This window comes from Nycticebus coucang, chromosome 2 (assembly GCF_027406575.1).
Source record: "Nycticebus coucang isolate mNycCou1 chromosome 2, mNycCou1.pri, whole genome shotgun sequence".
Lineage (NCBI taxonomy): Eukaryota > Metazoa > Chordata > Mammalia > Primates > Lorisidae > Nycticebus > Nycticebus coucang.
In genome coordinates, this window is record NC_069781.1 from 58,167,300 (window position 1) to 58,191,781 (window position 24,482).

Consider the following 24,482-nt stretch of genomic DNA (forward strand, 5'->3'; position numbering starts at 1 on the left):
GTACCCATTTTGTTTTTTTACTTCAAAATAAGATATGTGCAGTGTGCATAGGAATTAGTTCATAGTTGTTTTTTTTTAAACTATAGTCCGGCCCTCCAGCGGTCTGAGGGACAGTGAACTGGCCACCTGTTTAAAAAGTTTGAGGGCCTCTGCAAGAACCTAGTACTCTGTTCAAATTGAACAGGAAAAGTAAATAAAGTATATTACGTTTGCATTTTTTCTTTCATTAATACTCATCTTCAAAACAGTCTTTCTGGATATTTGTGTGATGAGGAGAAAATCTTTATTTCTAGATGAGGGAGAAATTTTGTACAAAACATAGCAACATACCTGAAATAACTTCTATTTATACTTTGTTTTTTCCCTTTTCACTGAAAAAAAATATATTCCCCTCCTTTTCCCCTCCTATTCATTCCCCTCCTTTTTCTTTATTTTGATTGTTTTAAACATCAAAATCATTGAAATTGATTCATAAATATATTTGGCCATTAGAGAAGACAGAACTTCTAACTTCTCTTACTTAAGGAGTAAGTTTGCGCCTAATGTAAGGGACAGTGCCAATTTATGCAGATTTTGTATGATCTATCTTTACAAGTGCTCTATTTTGAAACACTTCTAGGAGTTGTAAACATGTGACTTTTTTCCTTGTCTTGGGCAAAAGCAGTACTCCGTATAAAATGAGTGACCTACTGTAAATAATAGTAGCAACTAATTGTTGGCTAGCTACCATTATAACAGCAGTGAGTTAGTAGTTTTTACTTAAATATATCAATATATCATAATCACTTCTATATGAGGTTCAGTGCCCTCACACTGAGAAAACTAATGCTTAAGTAATCTTCCCAAAAATATACTAGTAAACAATAGAATTAGGATTATTAAGCATATGTAGGTATAACTCAGATATATTATGGGTTTGGTTCCAAATATTGCAATAAAGCAAGTCTCATGAATTTTTTTCCTTGGTTTCCCAGTGCATATAAAAGTTGTATTTATATTATACTTGTAGTCAATCGAATGTGCAATAGTTCTTGTCTAAAATGACATGCAAATCTTACAAAACATGCTAATCCTCTGAAACTGTAGTGAGTAGTAGAGGGTCTTGTCTCGATATTGATGGGTACTGACTGATCAGGGTGGTGGTTGTTTAAAGTTGGGATGGTTGTGGCAATTTCTAAAAATAAGACATCAATGAAGTTTGCCACATAAATTGGCTCTTCTCTCATAAAAGATTTTTCTGTAGCATATGATGCTGTTGATAACATTTTGCTCACAGAGGAAACTTCTTCCAAAATTGAAATCAGTCCTTTCAAACTATGCCACTGTTTTATCAATTATATTCTTTGTTGTCCTTTCAACAGTGTTCACAGCATCTTCACCAAAAATAGATTCCATCTCAAAAAAATGCTTTTCCCCTTGTCCATAAGAAACAATGCATCAGCTATTCAAGTTTTATAATGAGATTATAGGAATTCAGTCATATCTTCAGGCCCCTCTTCTAATTCTAGTTCTCTTGCCATTTCTACCACATCTGCAGTGACTTGCTTCATGAAAGTTTTGAATCCCTCAGAGTCATTCATGAGGGTGGAAGTCAACTTCTTCCAAACTCCTGCTCATGTTGATATTTTGACAACCTCCTATGAATCAGAACTGTTCCTAATGGCATCTAGAATGGTGGATATTTTCCAGAAGATTTTTAATTTGCTTTGCTCAGATCCATCAAAAGGATCACTATTTATGGCAACTATAATCTTCTGAAATGTATTTCTTAAGTAATAAGACCTGAAAGTCAAAATTACTTCTTGATCTATGGGCTGTAGAATGGATGTTGTGTTTGCAGGAATGAAAACAACATCTCTTTGTATGCCTCCATTAAAGTTCTTGGATGACCAAGTGTGTTGTCAATGAGCAGTAATATATTGAAAGAAATATTTTTATCTGAGCAATAGGTCTCAGCAGTGGGCTTAACCTATTCAGCAAACCATGGTGTAAACAGATGGGCTGTCATCCAGGCTTTGTTATTCCATTTCTAGAGCACAGGCAGAGTAGAGTTAGCGTAATTCTTAAGGGCCTCGGGATTTTCAGAATGGTAAATAAATATTGGTTTCAACTTCAAGTCACTAGCTTGAAGTCAGTAGCCCCTAAAGAGAGTCAGCCTGTCCTTTGAAGCTTTGAAATCTAGCACTGATTTTTCCTCTCTAGCTAGAAAAGTCCTAAATGGTATTTTCTTCCAGTAGAAGGCTGTTTTTTCAACCTGAAATCTTTAGTGTAGTCACTTTCATCAATGATCTTAGCTAGATCTTCTGGATGATCTGCTGCAGCTTCTGTATCAGCACTTGATGCTCCACCTTGCATTTTTATATTATGCAGTCAGCTTCTTTCCTTAAATTTCATGAACCAACCTGTGCTAGTTTCAGACTTCTGCAATGTCCTCCCTTCTCTCAGCCTTCATAGAATGGAAGAAAAAAGCTTTACTCTGGCCTAGGCTTAAAAGAATGTTGTGGCTGGTTTGATCTTCTGTCCAGACTGCTAAAACTTTCTGCACATCAACAATAAGGCAGTTTCGCTTTCTTATCCTTCATGTGTTCACTAGAGTAGCACTTTTAAATTTCCTTCAAGCATTTTTCCTTTGCTTTTATAATTTGGCTGTTGGTCACGAGAGGCCTGGCTTTCTGCCTATCTCCATTTTCAACATGCCTTCCCCACTAAGCTTAATCATTTCTAGCTTTTGATTTAAAATGAGAGACGTGCAACTCTTCCTTTCACTTGAACACTTCGAAGCCTTATAGACTTACGAACTGGCCTCATTTCCCTGTCTCAGGTAAGAGAGAGTCCTAAGGAGAGGGAGAGAGAACAGAGAACTTCCTGGTCTGTGAAGTATTTAGAACACATGTGTTTATCAGTTAAGTTCATCATCTTAAATGAGTGAGGTTCCTGGTGCCCTGAAAAAGATACAGTAGTAATATCAAAGATCACAACACACATCATCATTAACAGACATAATAATAATGAAAAAATATGAAATACTGTGAGAATTACCAATATGTGACACAGATAGGAAGCACATAGTGTTGGCTCTGATGGATTTGCTCCATACACAAACTGTCAATTTATAAAAGACACAATATCTGCAAAGTGCAATCAAGTGCAACACAATGAAATGAGATATGCCTGCACTTTCATCGCTGTGGAGCATATCACTGAACGAAACTTCGTGGCTAGTACTTGATTACCCAGTAGGTCAGCCAAGCATGTGGTTAGGGCATCAGCAAGAAGAAGTAAAACATTTTTTTTTAGGGAGGAGAATTTTGATATTTAAAAAATAAGTATAAAACTACCAAGGGAAAAAATAAGAACCTCACTGGATTGCCCTACTCTTAATGTTTGTTTTGGTGTTCATACGTTGCAAGCTTGTACACATGTACACAAACACATATTTCAAATGCTTCTTAGGTGATGGAGTAAGGAAGAGAGGGTGCTGTATCTTTTCTTTAAATCCTTGAAGCCTACAAAGTCCTTAATCTAGCCATGTTTTGGGTGAATTTTCTTTTTGTAAAGCAAATAACCTTCTGTAGTTTATATAATCATCCTTGACTTGTGCTTTAGGGAGGGTAAGTCTGATTTTTTTAAAAAACTAAAATACATCACTTAAACTGAGCTGTTGTTCTGTTGGCTGGACTTGATGAAATGTAAGACAGTGCCAGCCTCCTGTACTGGCAGAATGGCTGTTTGAGCAGTTACCATTCAGCAGAATTCTGTACCAGTCAGCTTACGTTAGTTTAAGGTCTGTCACAGCCTGGTTGTACATGCACTTCATAAATGTCGCTTTCGTGGACTGGTCGCTGTTCTGTCAGGGTGCTTTCTTGCAAAGTGCTTTGAAAAGCATGGAGGGATGCTGCTTCTGGGTAAATTGATACAGTTCTAATTTTTCTCACTATGTACACTCTTGTGCTTTCTTAAATTTAAAATTCTTTCCAAAACCTAGAGGTTTTTTTTTTTTTTCATTTAGAGGACAAAAACCCTGACTGACCTAGAATCAGTGGCCTCAAGCTGGAACTTTCATCAATATTCTGTGTTGAGCTTTTTATAACTATGTCTGGATCTCCACTTCACACTTATTAAATCAGAATCTCCTCATGTATAGACTTCTGCCTACTGATTTCTGATGAATATCTATGATTATTGATCTCTGGGTCCTCGGTCTGTGATTCTCAGAAATGCGATTGGTCTCTGAACCCACAGCATCAACATCACCTGTAAAAATCCAGATTCTGTACCTCCCACCCCTCAACATCCTTGACTACTGAATCAGGGACTCCTGGGTGGGGCAGCAGTTTGTATCTTAACAGGTCCTTGAAATTCACTACTATGGGTCATTTTTAGAAGTTCCATCAGCTCTCAATGCCTTTCCTGACTATCAAAAGCTTCCAAAACATTGCTTTGCTGCCCACCATTCAACACTTTGTCCTTTTTTGTCCAGCTCTTTTGCTTTGAGCTTTCTATTTAACATCCTTATAGAATTATTGTGTCTTCTACTGTATCTCAAATGCTTTGTGGTAGAGGCAGGCCGTGAGTCATTAAATAGTGAAGAAAAGGCCTTTCCTCTTGTATTACATTCTTTACTGTTTTTCTGTTTTCTGGTGATTAGCAATTGTGGAATTATTAACTTTGTTTTAGGTAAGAAACTAAAAGAAGGCTGCCTCCAGACTGGATCTGTAATAGAATGAGCATGATGCTTGAGAGAGTTAGGTCAAGTTCACTGTGAAGTAGTTGGAGAGTTGGCCACTGTCCTCTCCTGTCATCCTAGTTAATGTCACTCGCAGCAGATAGCACTGGCAGAATGTCTTCTTTAAGTCCAGCATGATATGTGCAGCTCGGCCGGGATGGGGAATCAGAGCTTTCTCTGCTTACTGTAAGGAAACCTCATTTTTGGCTTCCAAATGGTTTCCAGAGCTATCAAAGTAATACCATTTGCAGACATTTTTCATGACTGAAAAGAGCAACTTGGAGAGGAAAACCCTGCAAGCCTTGGGAGGAATGTTTTACAGATGGGTATTCCACATCAATACTAACTGAAAACCCTTTCAGTTATGTAAGTCACCATTGGGGCTTAGCAGTGGAAGCCACTGGACAGAAATAAAGAGCACCTCACACAGGCATTTGCTCTTGTAAAGCTCTTCTTCGTGCACCACTAACAGTGATGTGCAAGACATGGCGCTGCCATTCTCAAGTAAATCTTGCAGTGGTAGAGGGTTGGTGGGCCACCTGCTGCTCGTTAGAGACCCCGTCTGGCTCTCTTCCTGCAGAGTGAGTGGTAGATTGTTGACACCTGTTTTCTCATCCAGCCTGAGGATGTGAAGTGTCCATTAGGAATGCCTGAAAGTGTTTCCTTCTGTTGAGGTTGGTGGAGTTTGGTGCTACTTAGGGAGAAGGGGATGGGAGTTCAGTGTTGTTGGGGGGGGGGGTGGAAGAGACAAAAAATAAAACTGAACTCAGGTTCTCATCCTCATTTAGCGGTTTCTGATTGTATTTTTGTCCTCCAACTGGGTTACCCATTGAATGAAGTAAAAAGATGTGTCCTATACATGGCAAGACCTCACCGCACGTGTTTCTCAAATAATGTGAATATGCAGTTGAAACTGTAAGCACATTAGAGATGGGACAGCAGTCCACTCTCACAACGAAATCTGTTAGCATTATTAACTTATTTTAAGACATTTGGCCTTAAATATGTAAAATTCAAGTGTATTGGTCATATGATCAATTTCTTTGCATACTTCTGTCAACCTGTCCACTGTGCCTGTCCTTTTTCTGCTATGAAGTCTCTCATAAAAACTGGTAGATGGTGGAACAGAGAGTCTAATGTGCCGTCAGTCACAGATACAGAGCGCCTGCTGTATGCAGTGCATTGTGCTAAGGATGAGTGGATAACGAACTAAAAAACAGACTCCTGCTTTTTCCCGGGCTGGCAGCTGTCGTCTGTATGGAGGAGGAGGGACTCGGTACTGCAGCATCCTCGATAAGCAGACAGGTGATTCATCCAGGACATTGTGAGTGGATTTAGAGAAGGAAGATCTAAGCTGGGTGTGTCAAAGAGGATATAGAACTTGTTGTGGGTATTACAGGATGAAGAGAATTCTGTGACAGCAAGAGATTGAGATGTGTGTATGACACTCTTTTCCTGCCATTGATAGGCTGTGGAATTAAAGGGAATATTTTTAAATGGCAACACCTCCCCCTGACTCATTTGTGGGACTTGGCTGGGTATCATCATAAACATTGGCCTCCACTTGTGAACTGTGGATGAATGGGGTTAAGGTTGGGTCATGGCCTTGGACCAGAGTGAAATTAACTGGTTCATAATGTGATTGAACTAATGACCTTGGCCTCATTACTGCTGTGTTTTAACCAGTTGAGTCAATCAAACATTGCAGAAAGAATAATCAAGGTATCTCTTAGGAGGAGGAGATCTGTATAGCAGTAAACAGAGGAAATCCAAGCCAGCTCTTTTTCTCATGTATCACTCAGGTGCTTATCTCATAACCCTTGGTTTATATAGTTGTTTCTACTTCAATAAAAATAATAAGGTGGGCAGAACAAGAAGGACAACATATATCCTGTGTTAGTATTTTGACTTAATGAAATACGTAGTCATTTTTGCAAAGATGCTTTGAGCAACAACACTGTTTTCAATTTTAGGTGTGCAGTGTCCCATTAATTTATTAATGATAACTTTTCTTTTCTTCTTTAAAGTCTGAACAACCCAGTCCTGCCAGCTCCAGCTCCAGTTCCAGCTCCAGCTTCACACCATCCCAGACCAGGCAACAAGGTATCAACATCTCCCAGGGAACTCTGAGACATTTTTCTCATAAAACTACTTATGAGTTGATTTATGACCTATCTTCTGCTGTTTTATTATTTGAATGATAATTTGGCTTTTATGCAGTTGTATTTATTTCCCTTAGGAATACACTCGAGTATTTTTCTGATACGTGAGGCTAGGCTCTAGAAATTTCCCCTTTTCCAATCCCTGCATCAGATTCCCATTTTACGAAGGGATTATAGACACAACCCATTTCAGGGAGTTCCCAAAGGAAATATAATAGCAAAAGCTGGACTAAAGAGGCTCTGACATAGAAGAATAAGTTTTTTAGTCTTCCTCCTGGACATCTTTCATTTTATTTACTTTCTATAGATTAATAGAATGTTAACTGGCTATCTTTTAAATGTTTTTCCCTCTATTCATGATCAAGTGTTAACTCAGAATAAGGAAATTTAAAGTAGAACACTTAACTAATTACATTATTTCCTTTTTTGTGTACATGGAAAATCATCAAATGTAGGCTTTTTTTTACATGAATAATGAGTTAGTATTAAAGAATAATTTGTTTTTGTTTTTGTTTTAGCATATTGAACATCACCTTTTTCATTGACTATGCTGAATTCCTGATGGTCTTGTATGTTTTGAAAGGGATTTAAATTGTGTGTGTTTGAACTAAGGCTAAGCTTCCAGGAAAAAAATAAAATAAAGGACAGTAATTGTTTTGCCTATTCAGAGGTCTTGTTCCACTGACTTCCAAAGAAATAAGCCTACTACAAATGCAGAGAAATTTGAGTTTTGCAGAATGTGAGCTTCAGGGAGTCAATACTTATTTTAGCATTGAGTTAGTAATAGATTAGACTTTAGGAATTGCCTAATCCAGAATGAAAGTGCCTTTCTCACTATCTTGATTGCCTTTACAATCTTTCTGAGATTAAAAATATCCATTTGGTTTTCAACACATTCAGCATAATGCAGGGAAAATAAGCCACACTAATGAGTTTTCACCTGTGTTTTTTCAGCTTTGTCCTGTCCTAGAATAAAATTAGTTATGGCTGGACTTTTTCCTTCTAATATTGGACACTGTCTTGAATTTTCTGGGCACTTGATTTATTATAGTCTTATTTACGTTAATACATACTGGTAGTTTGCCAGGCATTTCTTAAAAAGTAAAATGGAAATTAGCTGTTTAAAATTGTTACAAAAAGACCTTGTGTCCAAGATCAATATGAAGATCAGAGATAGGACATTACACCATGGAACTGGAGTACTTTATAATCTGAACTTGACTGAAATGCTTGCTTGACCCGAAATTGACCTTGAAATAAAAGGAACAGCTAAACCTTAATAGATCAAAAACTACCACACAAAGGCTGCGTTGCCAAGAACAAGTTACAACCACAGTGATTTATTAATCTCAACTTTTCAATACATGGATTAACGTAACACAACATTCAATTTACTAATAGATGTTTCTTTTTCTTTTTAGGTGTAACTTTTATTAGGGAAGAAAAATACACAAAAAAACTTCCTAAAAAATAGAGAATCTTTAATGAACATTTTGGGAAATCTATTATGAAAACAATAGTGTTTTAGCAGAGGTTGCCTTCCAGAAACTGTACACAATTTGTCTTATAAATTGTATAAATATATATGATTAATTATTTTCACCGCTGTTTGGCGCTTATAAGAATTCCTCTGTGTCTAATGTGGCTGAGTGTGTTTGAAATAGGGCGTTTGATTGCCTGTACTTCACTGTTGTGACTTAGGTCCTTTAAGATCTATAATGAAAGATTTGCATTCTGATGATAATGAAGAGGAATCAGATGAGGCTGAGGATAATGACAATGACTCTGAAATGGAGAGACCTGTAAATAGAGGAGGCAGTCGGAGTCGCAGGTGAGTGTCTTGGCAGGAAAGAGGTGCCCTGGGATGGAATGAAATATTTTCACTAGACCTACTAGTATAATCACAGCAAAATGGGGGCAGTGGATGGCGACATTCATTTGAAGCTGGGGCACCTGAGCGTGCTTACACTTCTCTTTACAAGGAACTATTTTTCCTTTTCTTCAGAAAAAGGAGATTTTTCCTCTAAAAATTTTATAGGAAAAAGTGATAGCAGAAGTCTTGAAATAAAATGTTTTCGTTTGAATAGTTTGTATATATCTGCTGCTGTAGATGTTCTCAGAATTTGAAGAAATTCCTGTTTGTAGTTAGAAATACAGAAGTGTCTCTAGTGAATTATGTGTGTGTGACCTAATTAAAACTAGGATCACCTGTGTGTGTTTTCCAGCAAATAAATTCCTTGTAAGTGTGCTGACAATTAGGTTCCTTAAGTAGCTTTAATGCTGTGAGGCATAATTCCACATTATAAGATGGTAATTCATGTCACTTATAATTAATAGTCAACTTGAAATTGCCTTGAGGATTTTATTTCTTTATCATGAGGAAAAACAAATGGGCATGCTCATTTTAATTTGTTTGGAGTAGAAAAAAATGAAATCAACTTGAACTTAAAATCTAATTATGTTTACAATATTATATATTGCATTAAATGTTTTCCAATTATCTGTACAGAAGGCCCTAAAATTCCTAAAAAAGAATGCAGTCTTCACCCGAACTGGACAAACCATATGCTTCCTAATTGGCAGTTCCTTAGCGTCCTTTGGGAAGGGCTTCCTGAGGGTATGAGCCCTGTCACATCTCTCAGTGACTCTTTCTTATGGCCCTACTCAGTACCTCTTTCTCTACCATGTCTCCTAAACTCGCCTGCCAGTACTCCTTTTAAAAATTGGAGGAAATAAGGAAACTTACGGCCTTGGCCTTGTAACATTTCTCTTCAGAAGTCTTTTATCTGACAAGAAGGAAACTAGTAAGGCAAAAAGACCTCAGTGGACTGAAACTGGGAGTATGTAACTTATTTACATCAAACAAAATCCTGACCACTGCCTGCTCTCAAATTTAGTTGATGAAAAATATACAAGCTATTTAGATAATCCCCCAAGTTATTATTTAGAAAAATCTGGATATTCTGTGATTAGCCTCTGCCCACCACCCACTTACTGCCCTGTCTCCCCGAGGCAGTGTGGTCAGATCACATAGGTTTATGAGTTGTCTGATGGAGGTACACATTGTTGGAGACGGTTTTCTTTTTCTCCACCTGACATGTGCTGTTGGCACAGCAGCACCAATGTAACATTTGATCTTCAGTGCACTTGTGAAGTCTCAACTGTTTAATCAGTTTAAATACTCAGCCATCCACTTCAGTCGAGAAGCAGTTTAAACAGCGCTTCAACTGAACACTTCATTAATGTAATTTAGTTAAGAAAAAACAAGCTCCATCAGTTTTTGCTAAAAGAATTTCCCAGTGTATCCCTTTCATTTCCTATCTTGTATCTTGTCTATCTGAATATATTAGAGAGCTAAAATGTGACTGCCTATTGAGAGTGAAAGAAAAACTCCTGATTTCTAAAGCATTTTCTGTTTCTGTGAAACATGTTACATTAGGTTACCATATAACCAGAGAGAGGGAGTGAGCTTGGAGGGCATGCATTCAGCAGAGTAGAATAAAGAAATATCTCCTGCTCTGGCTAAAAGAAATTTCCACTTTCTTTTCTTAAAAGAAAAAAAGGGGGAGGAGGTGATATTTTTATTGTCTTTAGTTGTTGAATGATACCATTATATTTTTCTAAACCAGTTATCCCACACATGTTTCTTTGTGTTTCTGTAGTATATTTCCAACACATGGTTTTATCAATGTTGAGAACTAGAGACAGCCTTGACCCTTGACACAGTAGAAAGGATTTGTGGTGGTTCTAGCATGCCCATGTCACATGTCCCATCCTCAGATGTCACTCAGCTGTCAGTGGTGCAGGGCTGTTGCCCACATTCTTCGTATCAGTTGCTTCCACTCCTACAGCCTGCATTCTAGCCATATTTATACCTTTTTTCATCTGTAGCAAAGAGGCAAGGGGAAAGGAAAATAAGAGTAGTCATCTACAAACTAATTTTTCTGACCTTCTGTAAGCTGGAGTAACGTGCTTGCTGACAGTAGGTGGGCACAGCTGGAGAAGGAGATAAATGAATAACACCAGTAAAGCATAGTGGCTGAGCCCTAGCTTAGGATTGCCTGGGTTTGAATCCTGGAGCCACTACTTCTACCTCTGCGACCCTAGATAAGTAAGTGACCCAGTCACATTTGCTCATCTGTGAAGTAAGAGATCATGAAGACAGAAATGGCAGGTAAAGCACTTAACACAGGTCCAGAAACAAAGTAAGTACCAATACATGTTAGCAGTTGTGAGTTAAAATGAACTTTTGAGTGGTTAATGTTTGGAGTCCTTACTTTATATGCCTGTCTATCTCCATGGATATTTCAAGAATCGTCTGTTTGAAGTGACGCGTATGGCTGCTCTCTGTCTCTTTTCAGAGTTAGCTTAAGTGATGGCAGTGACAGTGAAAGCAGTTCTGCTTCTTCGCCCCTACGTCATGAACCTCCACCACCCTTATTAAAAACCAACAACAACCAGGTAAATGGTCAGGTTTGCATCCTTTAAGACTCTGCAGAGCTTAATGTAATCATTTTTACAAAGCACACAAAACTTTCTATCCCTTAATTTTTAAACAAAGTCCTTCTTGATGCCAAATACACGAGAAGCCACAACCTCAGCAATAAACATATAGTTCAGGTCTAAGGACTTCTCTTGCACAAGAAGGTGAGTATGTTCCATTGGATGAGTTTATTAAGTAGATGCAAGAGGGGATGGTGACAAAAGTGTTGTCCATACTTCTGATTTCTATGTAACTTCACACCTCAGCAGTAGGTGGATGACTTAAGTGGAAAGAATATGACCTTTGGGGCTGGTAGAAAGCCCCATTCTTAACTACTAGTAATACGCTGGTGGGAAATAACTTTTAACTTCTGGTTCTGACATTAACACCTACCTGGCAGGTTGTTGGGAAGATGAAATATGATATGTGTAAATAGCATTAGGCAGTGCACAGCCCCTACTTGGCACGCAGTAGGTAATAGATGTTTCTTATTATAGGTGCCTTGCCCCTCTTTTCTTGTCTAAGGAAAAAGTATCATCACTGCAAAGAATAATTAATAAAAGGCAGAGAAAATCATGGTCATTGTTATAAATTGAGCTAAAGGAAAGCTCATTTTGACAGTCAACTCAAAATATAATTATTTGGATACCGTCTAGGCAGCATTTTGAAGGCTATGAGGTAGAGCTCCTATTAAACAAATAAATAAGATTAGGACATTTTCATTGCCTACTAAAGTAAACTGTTTTCAAGTATCATGAATATTGTATAAAGCCTCACTGTGCATTGAGTTAATACTCTCATTACATTTAACCTTTTCTTATCCTTCTGTTTAGACAGATTTCCTATGACCTCTACAATAATTGCTTGATTCAAGTTACTGTATGAATATTAACTTGAAGATTAAAAAACTAGGTTTTTGTTGAAAATTTTTAGCACAGGCATCCTACAATTTTAAATGGTCTTGCCCTTGAATTTGTGGTCTTTGTTTTTTACTTGGAAAATGTTATTTTATAGCTGAAGACATTTTCTTTTTACACTTGGTGTAAAGAATAAGCACAGATCTCTTAAACTGTGTAAATGAGAAATTTAAAGTTTTATGTATAACTTAAATCCTTCATTTTCAAGCAGGAATGATGCCAGTACTCTTTACTCTACCAGTTACAGTTCAGTTGCCGTTTCTTTGTGTCCTACGTAGGCATGGAGCCCAACCTGGTTATTTCTTAATCCATATCCTGGCTCCTCCCATCTCCCAGGGCCAGCCCACCTGCCAGTGGCCCAGCCACCCTCACCTCTGCATGATTCCTCCCATCACTAGGGGAAAGTAAAGAGAGGAAGGACATAAACATCATAGGCCATGAGATGAGATGAGAGGGACGCTGGGCTGGCCAACTAGCTATGTTGGGATCCTTTTGTAAATTTGTGCTTCCATAAATGCTGGCAAAAGAATAGAATTTGAACCTTGACTGTATTTTTTATCCTATTTAAACCTATTTAGGCTCAATTTCTGCCTCTGGTGTGTGCTGTATCAAGAGTTAGGATACTTGGTGGGCAGCAGCAGCGGTGGTAGTTCTGGGAGCGATGGGTGTGCTTTTGTGCCCCTCATCAGTCTCATTCAGCATCTCTGAAGCCTGGACTTGCTGAGGAGATGCAGCTTCAGCAAGCCCATACCTTGCCCTTCAAACCTGAGAGCTGCGCTTAAACCCTTCCTGAATGGGCAGTCTGGAGCTGACCCTAGCTGGCTTTAGGGAAAGGTTTAAGATGCTTTGTTAGACTGGTTTTTACCTGTCTAGCAAAGCAAAACCAAAAACGAGTAGTAGTATTATTTATCTGGAGAGGAAAAAAAGTGATTTTTATCTGATTAAACAGATAAAGTGATTTTTATCCTTGGCATGTCAGTTCAATAAATATAGCTCCAAGCATGTGAGTCCTTGACCTGCCAGTAATGTTCCCTCATATGTCTCTTTCTCCATGTACCTGTAAGCATAGTAAGACATCTATACTCTTCCACATTTAGGTAGTCTGTGGTAGGAAATATATGTACCACAGGAGTGCTTGCCTCATTGGAGCTATGTCTTAGAGCTGAGAAGGCATAAAAAGGTTTTTTAAAACTTTTAGTACTGATTTTTTACCCTCTCAAATCACCTACATTGGCAGATGTGATGCCGTCTCTATAAGTCTGTGTTCTGGGACTTAAAAAGAAAATAACATGGCTAGTATTTCTTAGTTTTCCATGCAGATGGAGTAATATGGTAAACATTTATTACAAATTTAAAAATCCCTTACATTTCACTGTAGAATATGTTTTTAGACTTATATTTGAATGTGTGTGTATATGTGTAAGAGAGAGAGAGGGAGGGAGGAAGTGGAGGCTGGTGGGGAAAAGAGAGAATATGAATTTAAAATTTCACATCAAACAAAACAGATGAAAACATACTGGAACGGCCTAATGCCAAAATGGGAAGACTTGCGTTTCCTTATTTCATCCCCCTTGGCTGTTCTGTACTTGAAAATTGATAATGATCTCTCAAGTTTCTTGTAAAGTACTAGCAAAGCTGAATAGTCTGTTGCCTTTTCTCAAATCTTCTGGGGACTAAAGAAGAGGGAAAGTGCTAATTGACTCAAACATTTTCTAACTACTGAAAAAAAAGTGAACAGAGAGAGCCACACATCAACAAAGCAAGTAATTAACCTGAGTATTTCATTAACATGAAAGATCTATCAGTATAGGAACCACCAGTAGAGAATCCATCTGCTAATAATTGAGTTGTCATTTCTCACAAAGGGATACAGAAAAATAAAATCCTGAAAGTTTAATTCTCGTGCCATGTCCTCAGATTAAGGACAGAAGTGCTGCTTAATACAATTCTTCTATTTTCAGAGACTACCGTACCCATAAATGGTGTGTCTAGGTAGACAGGGTGGCTCTGTTTCCCTTACTACAACTTAATAGAAAATAATAAAGAGTGTTTTTGCACCATTTTAACCAGAGATGGTTTTTTCACTCCAAACCTCCCTTATGTGAATTTCAAACAAAAACAAAATGCCAGGTCTTTTTTAGCCAGAAGTACTACAGGGAGTGGGAAAGGGGCTTTAAAGGAAGGAAGTGATCCACTGGACCCGGGTTACTATTCAGAATATCATAAATCACCTATTAGCCTGCAAGGCATGTTGAATGAAATGAAAAAGAGTCTATCCAGTTAAACTGGTTTGAAACAAGCCTGTGGAAGACAAGGTGTTGTACTTTTATATTCTGGAGTCGTTTTCCTAAAGATAAGAAATGATCATAAATAAAACAATTGTCTTCAGTAGGGCTCAGTGCTCTCAGAATGAGGTTTTGACAAAGCTGTTTATTTTGGAGCAGGGAGAGATCAAAGAAGGAAGATTAACTGAGCCCTCTCTGGGCAGCCACTCAGTAACTTGAGGCGGGTCACTGACACCGGGAGCTTTTGTTCCTGCCACTGCAGCTTCAGAAGAAAGAAACTAGGATTTCAGTGTATTTTGGCCTTCTGTGCTGTAGCACTTATGGAATGTGTGGTACTTAAGCGCCCAAATGTTCTATTTTCTGCTTTGAAGAGAAGGTGGCAGAACTCTCTAAACGAAGTTAGCACGGTTCCATACACACACAGCGTCCTCGGTCACTTGGACACCCAGAGTGCAGCTCGTTGGGGGAAGGGGCCGTGGGAGGGGGCAGGATACGATGGCAACAGAATTCAGTTCTCTCAGGCACAAGGCAAGCCAGCAAGCACAGGCACTGTTTTTTCCCCTCCACTTGCCAGAAATCTCCTCCGCGGAGTGTCTGTTGCCCGGCCCTGGTGTCTGAGTTGGCGAGGAGTGCCATCTACTGACCTACTTACTTCTAGGTCTCAGACTGCTGATTTTTCCCTTGAGGTCTCATTTCCAACAATAGAGAGGAGGAAATTCTGAATGTAGTAGAGTGTTTGGTTTCCTTTACAGTGGGTGTGTTAAAAATGATTGCCTTGTCTCTGCTATTAAGTAATCTCTTTGCCAAAAGTGTTGTATTTTAAGTTAGCCTGGTCAATTTGGTCACGTGGTTATCTTAATGTTAAAAATGAAGAAATAAGTGCGATTCTCAGGAAAGACTGTTAGAAGGACACTTCTTACCCACGCATTATTCAAAGAAGAACATAGAAAAATTTAGGATTTATTTTTTTTCCAGAATGTATCCTCAACAAGTAAAATGCTTATTACTAGCATAAAAAAATTAAAGCCAAATGGGGATCTGGGTGTTACCTTGTTTCTTTCTCTTGCTTTATCTTTGGAGGCCTCAATATTAAATCATAGGGCTACTACCTAAACTCAGGCTTCTAAACCTAATCAGTGCTCTCACCACTACAAATTAAAAGTGGACTCATTCTTAAAATCTTTACATTATGGAATATGGTAGATCTCTGAACAGAACTGTGATTTATTTAGGGCAGAGAACAGATAGAGAGACAAGTAGAAATACGAGACTTAAGTCTTTCTTGGACATTTTCCTTCTTTAATATTTGTCTCCAATTAATACTAGTTTCCAGTTATAACAGCCTACTCGCTATTTAATTATAATGTAAGAGACAAATTACTTTGCTTTTTATATTTATACAGATTTATAAACACTCATCATTAATAAATTGTGTGGTTCTCAGCTTTTTCAAGTGAGGACTATTTAAAAATTTTCTCCTCATAATTCTAAATTTTGAAGACCCCGTCAAAGGTGCCAGCTGCATTTATTAAATAACAATTTATTTCTCCTTGTTATCAATTAGAAATGCAGCTGCCCAACAAAGCTTTGGAATAGTATATGGAACTACTATTCATAACTTAATTTGTAACTGTGCGGATAAAAGGAAAGGCATTTGGTGTTTTACTCTGGGTAAACACATCTTGAAACAGAAGACAGTCTTGTGACTTTATTTCTTGAATGGGAAGACCCAAGATTGGAAGCAACCAATGTAACTCATAGCCATCTTCATTCCCAAAGCAGAATTCAACTCGGTGGCTAGGAGTAACTGATAGAATCCTAAAGTAGGGTACTAAAAAGGGCATTTGAGTGTGAGCTTTTATTATTGCCAGCATACTGAGCGCTGGTTGTCATGCTGAAACAGCAGAATAAATAGGAAAAACTTGCCAGAGGGGACTATCATTTCAGAATAACTCAGCTGCTGTACATATGGTGAAAGTGTCTTCGCAAAAGAGGAGCAGCCTTCGAAACTTAGATCAATTTTCTTATCGTCAACGTTTTTTTCTTTTACTTTCTACTGCTCTGACTTAGCATTTCAGATACAAGTAATTTATTTTCAAGAGAAAGTAAGATTAGAAGAAAGATTGCAAGAGGGACTTTACCTAACAATTGCAATCAGTGTAACTGGCTTATTGTACCCTCAATGAATCCCCAACAATAAAAAAAAAGAAAAAAAAAAAAAAGAAAATGTAGGGGGGAGCAATGCTATTTTTGGAATGGCGTTATTGTATAATATTTCATTCAGTGAGTGCCTTTGTTTATGTGGTTGGTTAGCTAAGAGGTGCTTGAAATAAAACTTAACACAGTGTTCTCTTTGATCCCTAGATTCTTGAAGTGAAAAGTCCAATAAAGCAGAGTAAATCAGATAAGCAAATAAAGAATGGCGAATGTGACAAGGTAGGTTTCCCGTCTGTTACTAGGTAAACTGTGACACAGGCAACTCTTCTTTTTCTTCCCCTTGATCATCCTTGCTGGTTCTCTTCTCATTTTCTTCATCGGAAGTACTCAAAGTGTCCAGATGATGAGCACTTCATCCCCATGCTTTGTAGTTTATTTTCTATGTGTTGCTTGTATCTTCAGTTTAAGCTTGGCCTTATGCTATCACTTGCCGTGATGCTCCATTGCCAAGGGATTTCAGGCACATCAAATTGGGAGGTAAGAGAATGCCGTAGAGGTAGTGGGTAAGGAATCTTAGGTGTAGGGGAGCAGGATGTAGGATCCTAGTGTGTTTCCCAGAGTGTGCATCCTGGATCTGAAATCTGACTACAAGACCTGGTGGGAGTTAAGCCACCTGGTATGGGTACGGCCCTAACATGCTTTGCAGGGTCAGGGCAGACCTCTCAAATCCTTCACAGATTTTGCCTGTGGCTTGATTGCGAAGGGTGCTGTGGACACCCATGCAGAACATATGGAAAGAGAGGTGCTTTGGTAAACCATATGTTAATTTAGATAGTGATCGCTGTTTTTCATAAGATTTTCTCCTGTTCTGTCACTTGCTGGCATTGTTCACTTGCCAATGGTATGGTGTGGTATGACCAGGAAGCCTCTTTTTTTCTTTTTTATGAATTTTCCCTGATGTGATCAGTAATGTGCATTGATGTTTCCAGGTTCAAAGTTAGCCCTTTCTTCTCTTAGTCAAAAAAAATCTTGAGATCGAAGAATAAAAACATGAAGGTAGCTTGTGATAACATGTTTAAACTCACAGTTTAGCAATGAACCCCCCCATTCTTCAAAGAGACATTGTTGGGGGAAGATGAATCTACTCACTTGAATTTTGTTAAGAGCAAGTAACTAGAAGAACTGCCACACCCTCCCCACCCCCTAAAAGCTGCCTTGATAGGATAATGTTTGATCCAGGAGAGATGAGGTCTACAGAGGCCTTTGGGCACTGAGCCCGCACAGCCTGGGATAGCTTGGTAGAAGGAGGAACCACCAACTGTTGTTCATTCTTATGTATTTATTTGTTTTTGAACTGCTTCTTAAAGTGCTTCTTCTTTGGGGGGGTACTCTTCTCTTTCAGGCGTATCTAGATGAACTGGTAGAGCTTCACAGAAGGTTAATGACACTGAGGGAAAGACACATTCTGCAGCAGGTGAGAAATACTTTTTATCACAACCCCTTCCAGAAACCTCAAGGCCTACTTTGTCCTATGGTAGCATGATAGTACCTGGATGCCAAGTAGCCTCAGACTATCAGAATTAGGCTAATGCCACCCATAGATGTATTTAGGGAGAGTTCCCATTTCTGAGGCCACCCAGAAGCCCACTTTGGAGCTCCATGGGGGTTATCTCCCTCTCCTGGTGCTAGGTGAAAACTAGCACTTTTCTAGGTGATGCTGGAATGTAGTGATCCCCTAGTCAGCTGATGTTGTAATGTGGGCTGAGGGAGGGGATGGTTGGAATGCAAAAACCTTTGGGCCCAGGCTTCTGGTTTCATGGGAAAACAGTGATAAGAAATTTGAGTCAAGTGTTGTAAACATTTGTGATTCAATTAGGTAACCTTTGCCAATGCTATTCTAAGGAAAATAAATATTTTCTTCATTTCCCTTATCTTGTACAACGTATATTCTATTATTATGAACTCAACTGTGGAATACTTACAGAGTAGGGAAACTTCTATTTAGCACAAGTAGATGTTTTGAAAAGATAAGGTTTTTTTTTTTTTTTCGTTTTGTTTTTAGTTTTTTTCCAGTTATTAGTGCATGCTTCTATTGCATTAATAGTGGCTCTTGGTAAAATAATTTTTCTTTAGCACTTAAAGAGAATGCTGTGCATTCTAAATTCAAGGCCATATTTGTAGGTTGTTTCACTGTTTGAAATTTTTTTTTTACTACTTTCAAATGACTTGAAGTCAGTGCTTAATCTACCCCAGCTGTGTGTAGGGTTTTTGTTTTTTTCTTTTTAATGTTTAATGGCTGGTCACATTTATATTCTGTGTATGTTTTTGCTTAAATCTAGAAATACTCTCAAACTTGCCAAGTTTCCTGATGGGTCCGATAAACTTTTTAACCCTTTTGGCTTTTGAGATTTGAACAAAAACCCACAGACCTGTGCTTCTTAATGGTAGATAAGTTGCATTTCTTGCAGTTCCTTTTAAGTTAGTGTGGGTAGAGGAGCAGGGTTTGAGTAGTTTACCCTAAGGACTTTGCCAAGTTTTTTTTTTTTTTTTTTTTTTTTGGCTTCCTTTTGTGGAAATGAAAATTGTATTATCTGTTATTTACCAATTACTTGAGGCAAATTGACTGAATACTGATGGTAAATATTAGCTAGCTGATCTTCTCATTTCTTCCCAAACGCTAACTCTGGACCACCATGGACCAATTGTCCAATAAAGTTACTAATGCCCAAATTAGGCCCAAATAGTGAGTCTCACAGGAGGGCAAGACAGATGTTTGGGCAAGGTTGGGACACCTTCTCAAAGAAAGCCCAGTGAATGAGACAAGGATACTAGGCCTTTGGGCAGGGTCTTACCTTGGGGCATCATTGGCATTCTTAATTTAACATTGTCCTTTATTTTGACCTTTGAAAGAATTGTGAAGGGAGGTGGCCTACTGGAGAATTCCATCCAAGTAGATTATTTTAGTATTCTAGAGGGAGAGAGTAATATCTATGAATTTTTAACCTGGCATAAAGGCACTCCAGGGCACACAGCATTTCACCCTAATTGCATTCCCAGGCTGGTTGAGAGCTCTCAGTATTTGGCCTTTTGCCTTGTAATGCAGCTGAGGCTTGTGATTATGATACCATGATGCATGTCCTGTCACGGTTTACTGCTTAATTAATTCCTTTTGTAAAACATAGCACTATTGAGGACTAATGTTATTCTCCACCTTGAGGGCTGCTCATCTCATGGAATGCATCCCACAAAATCTATGTCTTCTCCACCATGCAGACTTGAACACCTAAAGCAGAATTTCTGGTGCACCTAGGATCACATGCTGTTAAATGCATGCTATCCAAAAATCTGGTCTGATGATTTTATTTGGCTCACAAAAATAGCTTTGTTTTGCTCTGGGGGCATTCAGTCCTGGCACTCAGCATCTAGTTTAATGAATAGAAAGCGTTGGATCAAGGAGTCTGTGTTCCGAAGCCACTTTTCGATAGCATAGGGTATAGAGACAGTAGAGTGGACACAGTCAAACCAGGTGAAGACTACCCAGGCCTGAGTAATAATTTGATCTCACGTTAAGCCGCGTGTTCCACATTTATTTGGGAAGTGAAGTGGAGCACATCTCATTTCCCTAGCACTTCAGCTCTAAGCCTGGATTTGCATCCCTACTCTGGTGGAAAAATACTCTGCGGGAAACCAGGCTTCCTTAGAGGACAGTTTAGCAATTTAGAAACTAGCTATTTTTGTTTTAGAATTGTCTTCAGGGAATGGGGAATGAGTGGTGTGTCAGAGTATTTCTTCTAACCACATGGAGAAGCCTCCCTGAGAAGTGTTCTGCTGAATGTGATTTTCTTCCTTCTGGGAAGTTGCCTATCATGTTTTGGCACCCTTACATTGTAGATGGAACCTGTGGCCTGCCTCTTAACCCAGGGTAGGGCACACATTCTCATTTGGTGGACAGTGCTTCGTAGACCATAGCACAAGCCATTCTACATTCAGACCACAGTTATCCCAGACCTGACTGGGCAGAAGGAGATAAAGCAAGGCCTGTCCATTACTTACACTTAGTGAAGGCGCTGCCTCAGAGGGAAAGAACCCTGGTTTCTAAAGATATAATCAGATAAAAAATAATGCATTCACTTTCTTATAATTAAAAAACAGAGTTAGGGGAGGGAGCCATGGATTTCCCAAGGGGATCTTAAACCCTGTTTAGAATGAAACAAGACAACCAACAGCCTGTATAATACCCCCTAAAGGGCTGACATGGCAGGAAAGAATCCGTCATCTGAAGAATGAGTTAAACAGTCTACACGCTCTTCCTTTACCGCCACCCATATGTGTTCTGTCGCCTACTTTTCTTATCTGCAGCTACTCTGTCTTCTCTTACTATTTTGGACGGACATTAATTGTAGTATGGTGCAGGGTAATGATGCCGAGGTAAGGCCAGACTGCATCAGCAGAGGGAGTATTCCTAGAGAAAGGCAGAATGGAATTCTTGGGGCACTAGTGAGGTGCTGCCAGGCTTTGTGGCCTGTGTAACTAGAATAAAGCATGTTAAAGTTGCATTTCTGGTGTTCTATGAGAATTCCTAGAAAGGAATGCACACTTATTTTTCTTTATGGAGCCTTTCCTTAATTGAGGATGTGGGTATGTACACTAATAATTCAAATCATTAATGCCGTTCCCTTTGACAGGTACTCCTGCATTCCCCAGCTGCTGCCCCTGCTCTGCAGCTACCTTGATGTATTTTTGTGGGCTCTCATAAAAACATGGGGCTCGTTTCGTTAGATTCATCAGATCCCCTTGATATCTTCGTGTAGGATGGGAGGTAGGGGAGGCGGCTGCAGGCAGGGTAGGGCACGCCTGGTGGTGGAGGAAGTAGGAGGATGGTGATGGAAGCCCTGGAGGCTGGCAAGATAGCACAACGCACAAGAGGCGACTGGGCTGGATTTCCTAGGAGGCAGAATGTTTATTTGCTTTAAAATTAAGTGGCTTTTTTCTAGAAGGAATTTTTATTGCCCAGTTTTCTATTTGTTGTTAAATAATTAGAGAGCAGATATACTGAGTCATAGAAAACTTAATAAGATGTTGATTTACCTGTCATTTTAAAGAGAAAATGGAGAGCTCCACATCTGTTATCCTCACATTATAATACTAGCCCGTTATTTCGGCTACTTGCCTCTGGTTGCTCTTCTCCTGCCTTTTTTCCCTTCTCCCTGTAGACTTTTATGGTGATTATTTTCCAAGTAGACCCTTATTTTTCCAAAGTGCCAGTATTTTTCTGGCACTTCGTTGCTTCATTTGTTTCAGTGCTAACGAAATGGCTGACAGTCATTGAGGGCAGGAGGAAAAAGCACCAGGTCTGACCATTTGTGTGTTGTTTACTTGCCTCCCAGATAATTAAACATAAGTTTATATTTCCATGGTAATCAGAATCATGTTGGCCTGATCTATACAGCAATTTACAGTTTATAAGGAAGCATTATTTACCATATCTTGTTTAACCCCCTGCACAACCTTATATGATAATTAGAAGAGGTTGCATTATTATCTCCATTTTGCAGATGAGGAAACTGAGGCTCAGTGGTTATAATGTTCTATCCAATGCCATTCAAAGAGTGAGCACAGTCAGCACTTGATATGCCAAATTCAGGATTCTAAATGCAGCTAGCCAGCTGGTTGCAGAGAGGAGTCAAACCCTGTTCTACCTGTCATTTGTCTCCATGGTATAAATTTGAAATTGCAATAGCTCTGAAGAGACTCTGTTTCTAAACTGACATTTACACATTTTTCATTAGGTCTGTAGTATTTCTACACATTTAGTGAAAAAGATAATTTACCTTACAAAGGCATACTCATAATTGACGTTAAGTATGTGGTAAGTATATGATTAGCAGGAAAGGTCTGTGACTATCTCTGTGTGTTTGTGTGTCTGTACATGTGTAGATGTGTGTGTGTGACTTGTCCTAAGTTCTATCACTGTTAACTAATAATATGAATGAGGGGCCATTCTAGGTCTTTTAGTGTTAATAAAATCTTACTGATGAGTTTTTACACGATTTAATAATAAACCATAATGAGACACACTCCACCTAATACTCTCTTAATGCATATCATAGAGCCGTAGGTCTGGTGGTTTAAGCAAGAAAGGTTTCCTTCTTTCTCCCTTACTACCACAGAAGAGTGGCCTGGACGTAAGTAATCCGTGGTTAAAGTGGTGGCTTACAAGATGACGCTCAGGGCACAGACTGTCTTCCTGTTCTGCCATCGCCCGTGTGCTGCATTCATCCTCTCAATGGGAAGGTGGCTGCCACGCCACAGGCGGCCACCTTCCTTGCAAACAAGGAGGAGGACACATGCCCATTGTCCGCACCCTTTTCAAAAATTTTCCTGAAAGCACAGTGACTTCTGACAAATTGTAAATAGCAGTGTCTGCCAAGTGCTGCAAGTGGGTCTGTGGAGGCAAGCATTTTAGCTGAGTATGTTGCCACTCTCAGAAAATAGGGCTTCTGTTAGTGAAGAAGAAGAAAAGATAAATGGGTTCCACAATAGAATAGCTGGTTTTATTATTAAAGCCATATGTATATCACTAAAAAACAGTTCCAGAGATTGGATAAGACAGTAACGGCTCAATGTGGAGTTGAGCAATTAATTGAGACTTAATATGTCTTTTGTTCTCCTATGGAAGTCAAATAGTACATCAGAAATGGGAAGCACATTTTCTATTAAGAGTCACTGGCCTATAGGGATTAATTTAAAAATAGACTGTTTTTAAAAGAAAACAAAGGATAAGAAGAAAAAGTTGGAAGTTTCAGTTTTGCTGTTTTTCAGCCTGGCATTAGATAATCTAAAATTCCATTAAATAAATAATAGGCAAAATAATTAAAATTATTATCTTTTTTAAGATTATTAAACTAAAAAGAATTCGAGGTAAGTTGATAGAAAGGGAGTAACAGGCAACTAACTACGAATGGAAGGAATTATTCCCACTGTTTACTCTGTACAAATATGATTTCTATTGCCCTGATGTTAGTTTTCCTCTCTACCCCACAAAGCTTGCTAAAATCAATCCCCATCCCTTCCCTGTACCCCCAGCATATCTACTTAAAACCCACACTGCCTGGGTACAACATCCATTTCTGACAAAATTATTGGCAAAATAGGAATAGACACATTATTCAGCATGTCTGAAACCGATAACCAACATCATTGTTAATTGAGACTTCAGAAGTGTCTTCCTGGCAGCCAGAGGAAGAGAGAACAGTAACCATCACCACTGTCAGTTAACATTTTTCTGTTACCAATACAATAGGAACTAGGGTGTAACAATTCCAAATAAGGAGACGACGGCATCTTTCTTTTTCTAGATAATATATACCTCCCCAAAATATCCAAGGGAATCAACTGAGGAAAATTATGAATAATACAAAGGTGCTGAATGTAGTTTAGTACGACTATTACAAATACAAGCATCTGATACAGGAGATTGGTATAGAATACTATTCAACTCTTTAAAAAGATGAAGTAAGTTGATATAAGCAATTAACACAGAATATTCATTGATTCATTCATAGGATCAAGTTTTAAAATGTTACAGAACAGGCTGAGCACAGGGGCTCACGCCTATAATCCCAGCACTGTGGGCAGCCGAGGCAGGTGGGTTGATTGAGATCAGGAGTTCAAGACCAGCCTGAGTAAGAGCAAGACCCTGTCTCTACTAAAAATAGAAAAACCTAGCTAGGCTTGATGGCATATGACTAT

General features: G+C 38.8%; 1 protein-coding gene across 2 annotated transcripts in view; it reads left to right on the top strand.

The window, feature by feature from the left end:
* MLLT3 (MLLT3 super elongation complex subunit) overlaps positions 1-24,482 on the top strand; it is a 279,354-nt gene that overhangs the window by 249,421 nt on the left and 5,451 nt on the right. For both annotated transcript variants that reach the window (XM_053571693.1, XM_053571703.1), the window contains exons 6-10: positions 6,754-6,829; positions 8,590-8,719; positions 11,250-11,349; positions 16,938-17,009; positions 18,133-18,204. In XM_053571693.1, the coding sequence (XP_053427668.1) occupies positions 6,754-6,829; positions 8,590-8,719; positions 11,250-11,349; positions 16,938-17,009; positions 18,133-18,204 (450 nt within the window). The remainder of the gene's footprint in view (positions 1-6,753; positions 6,830-8,589; positions 8,720-11,249; positions 11,350-16,937; positions 17,010-18,132; positions 18,205-24,482) is intronic.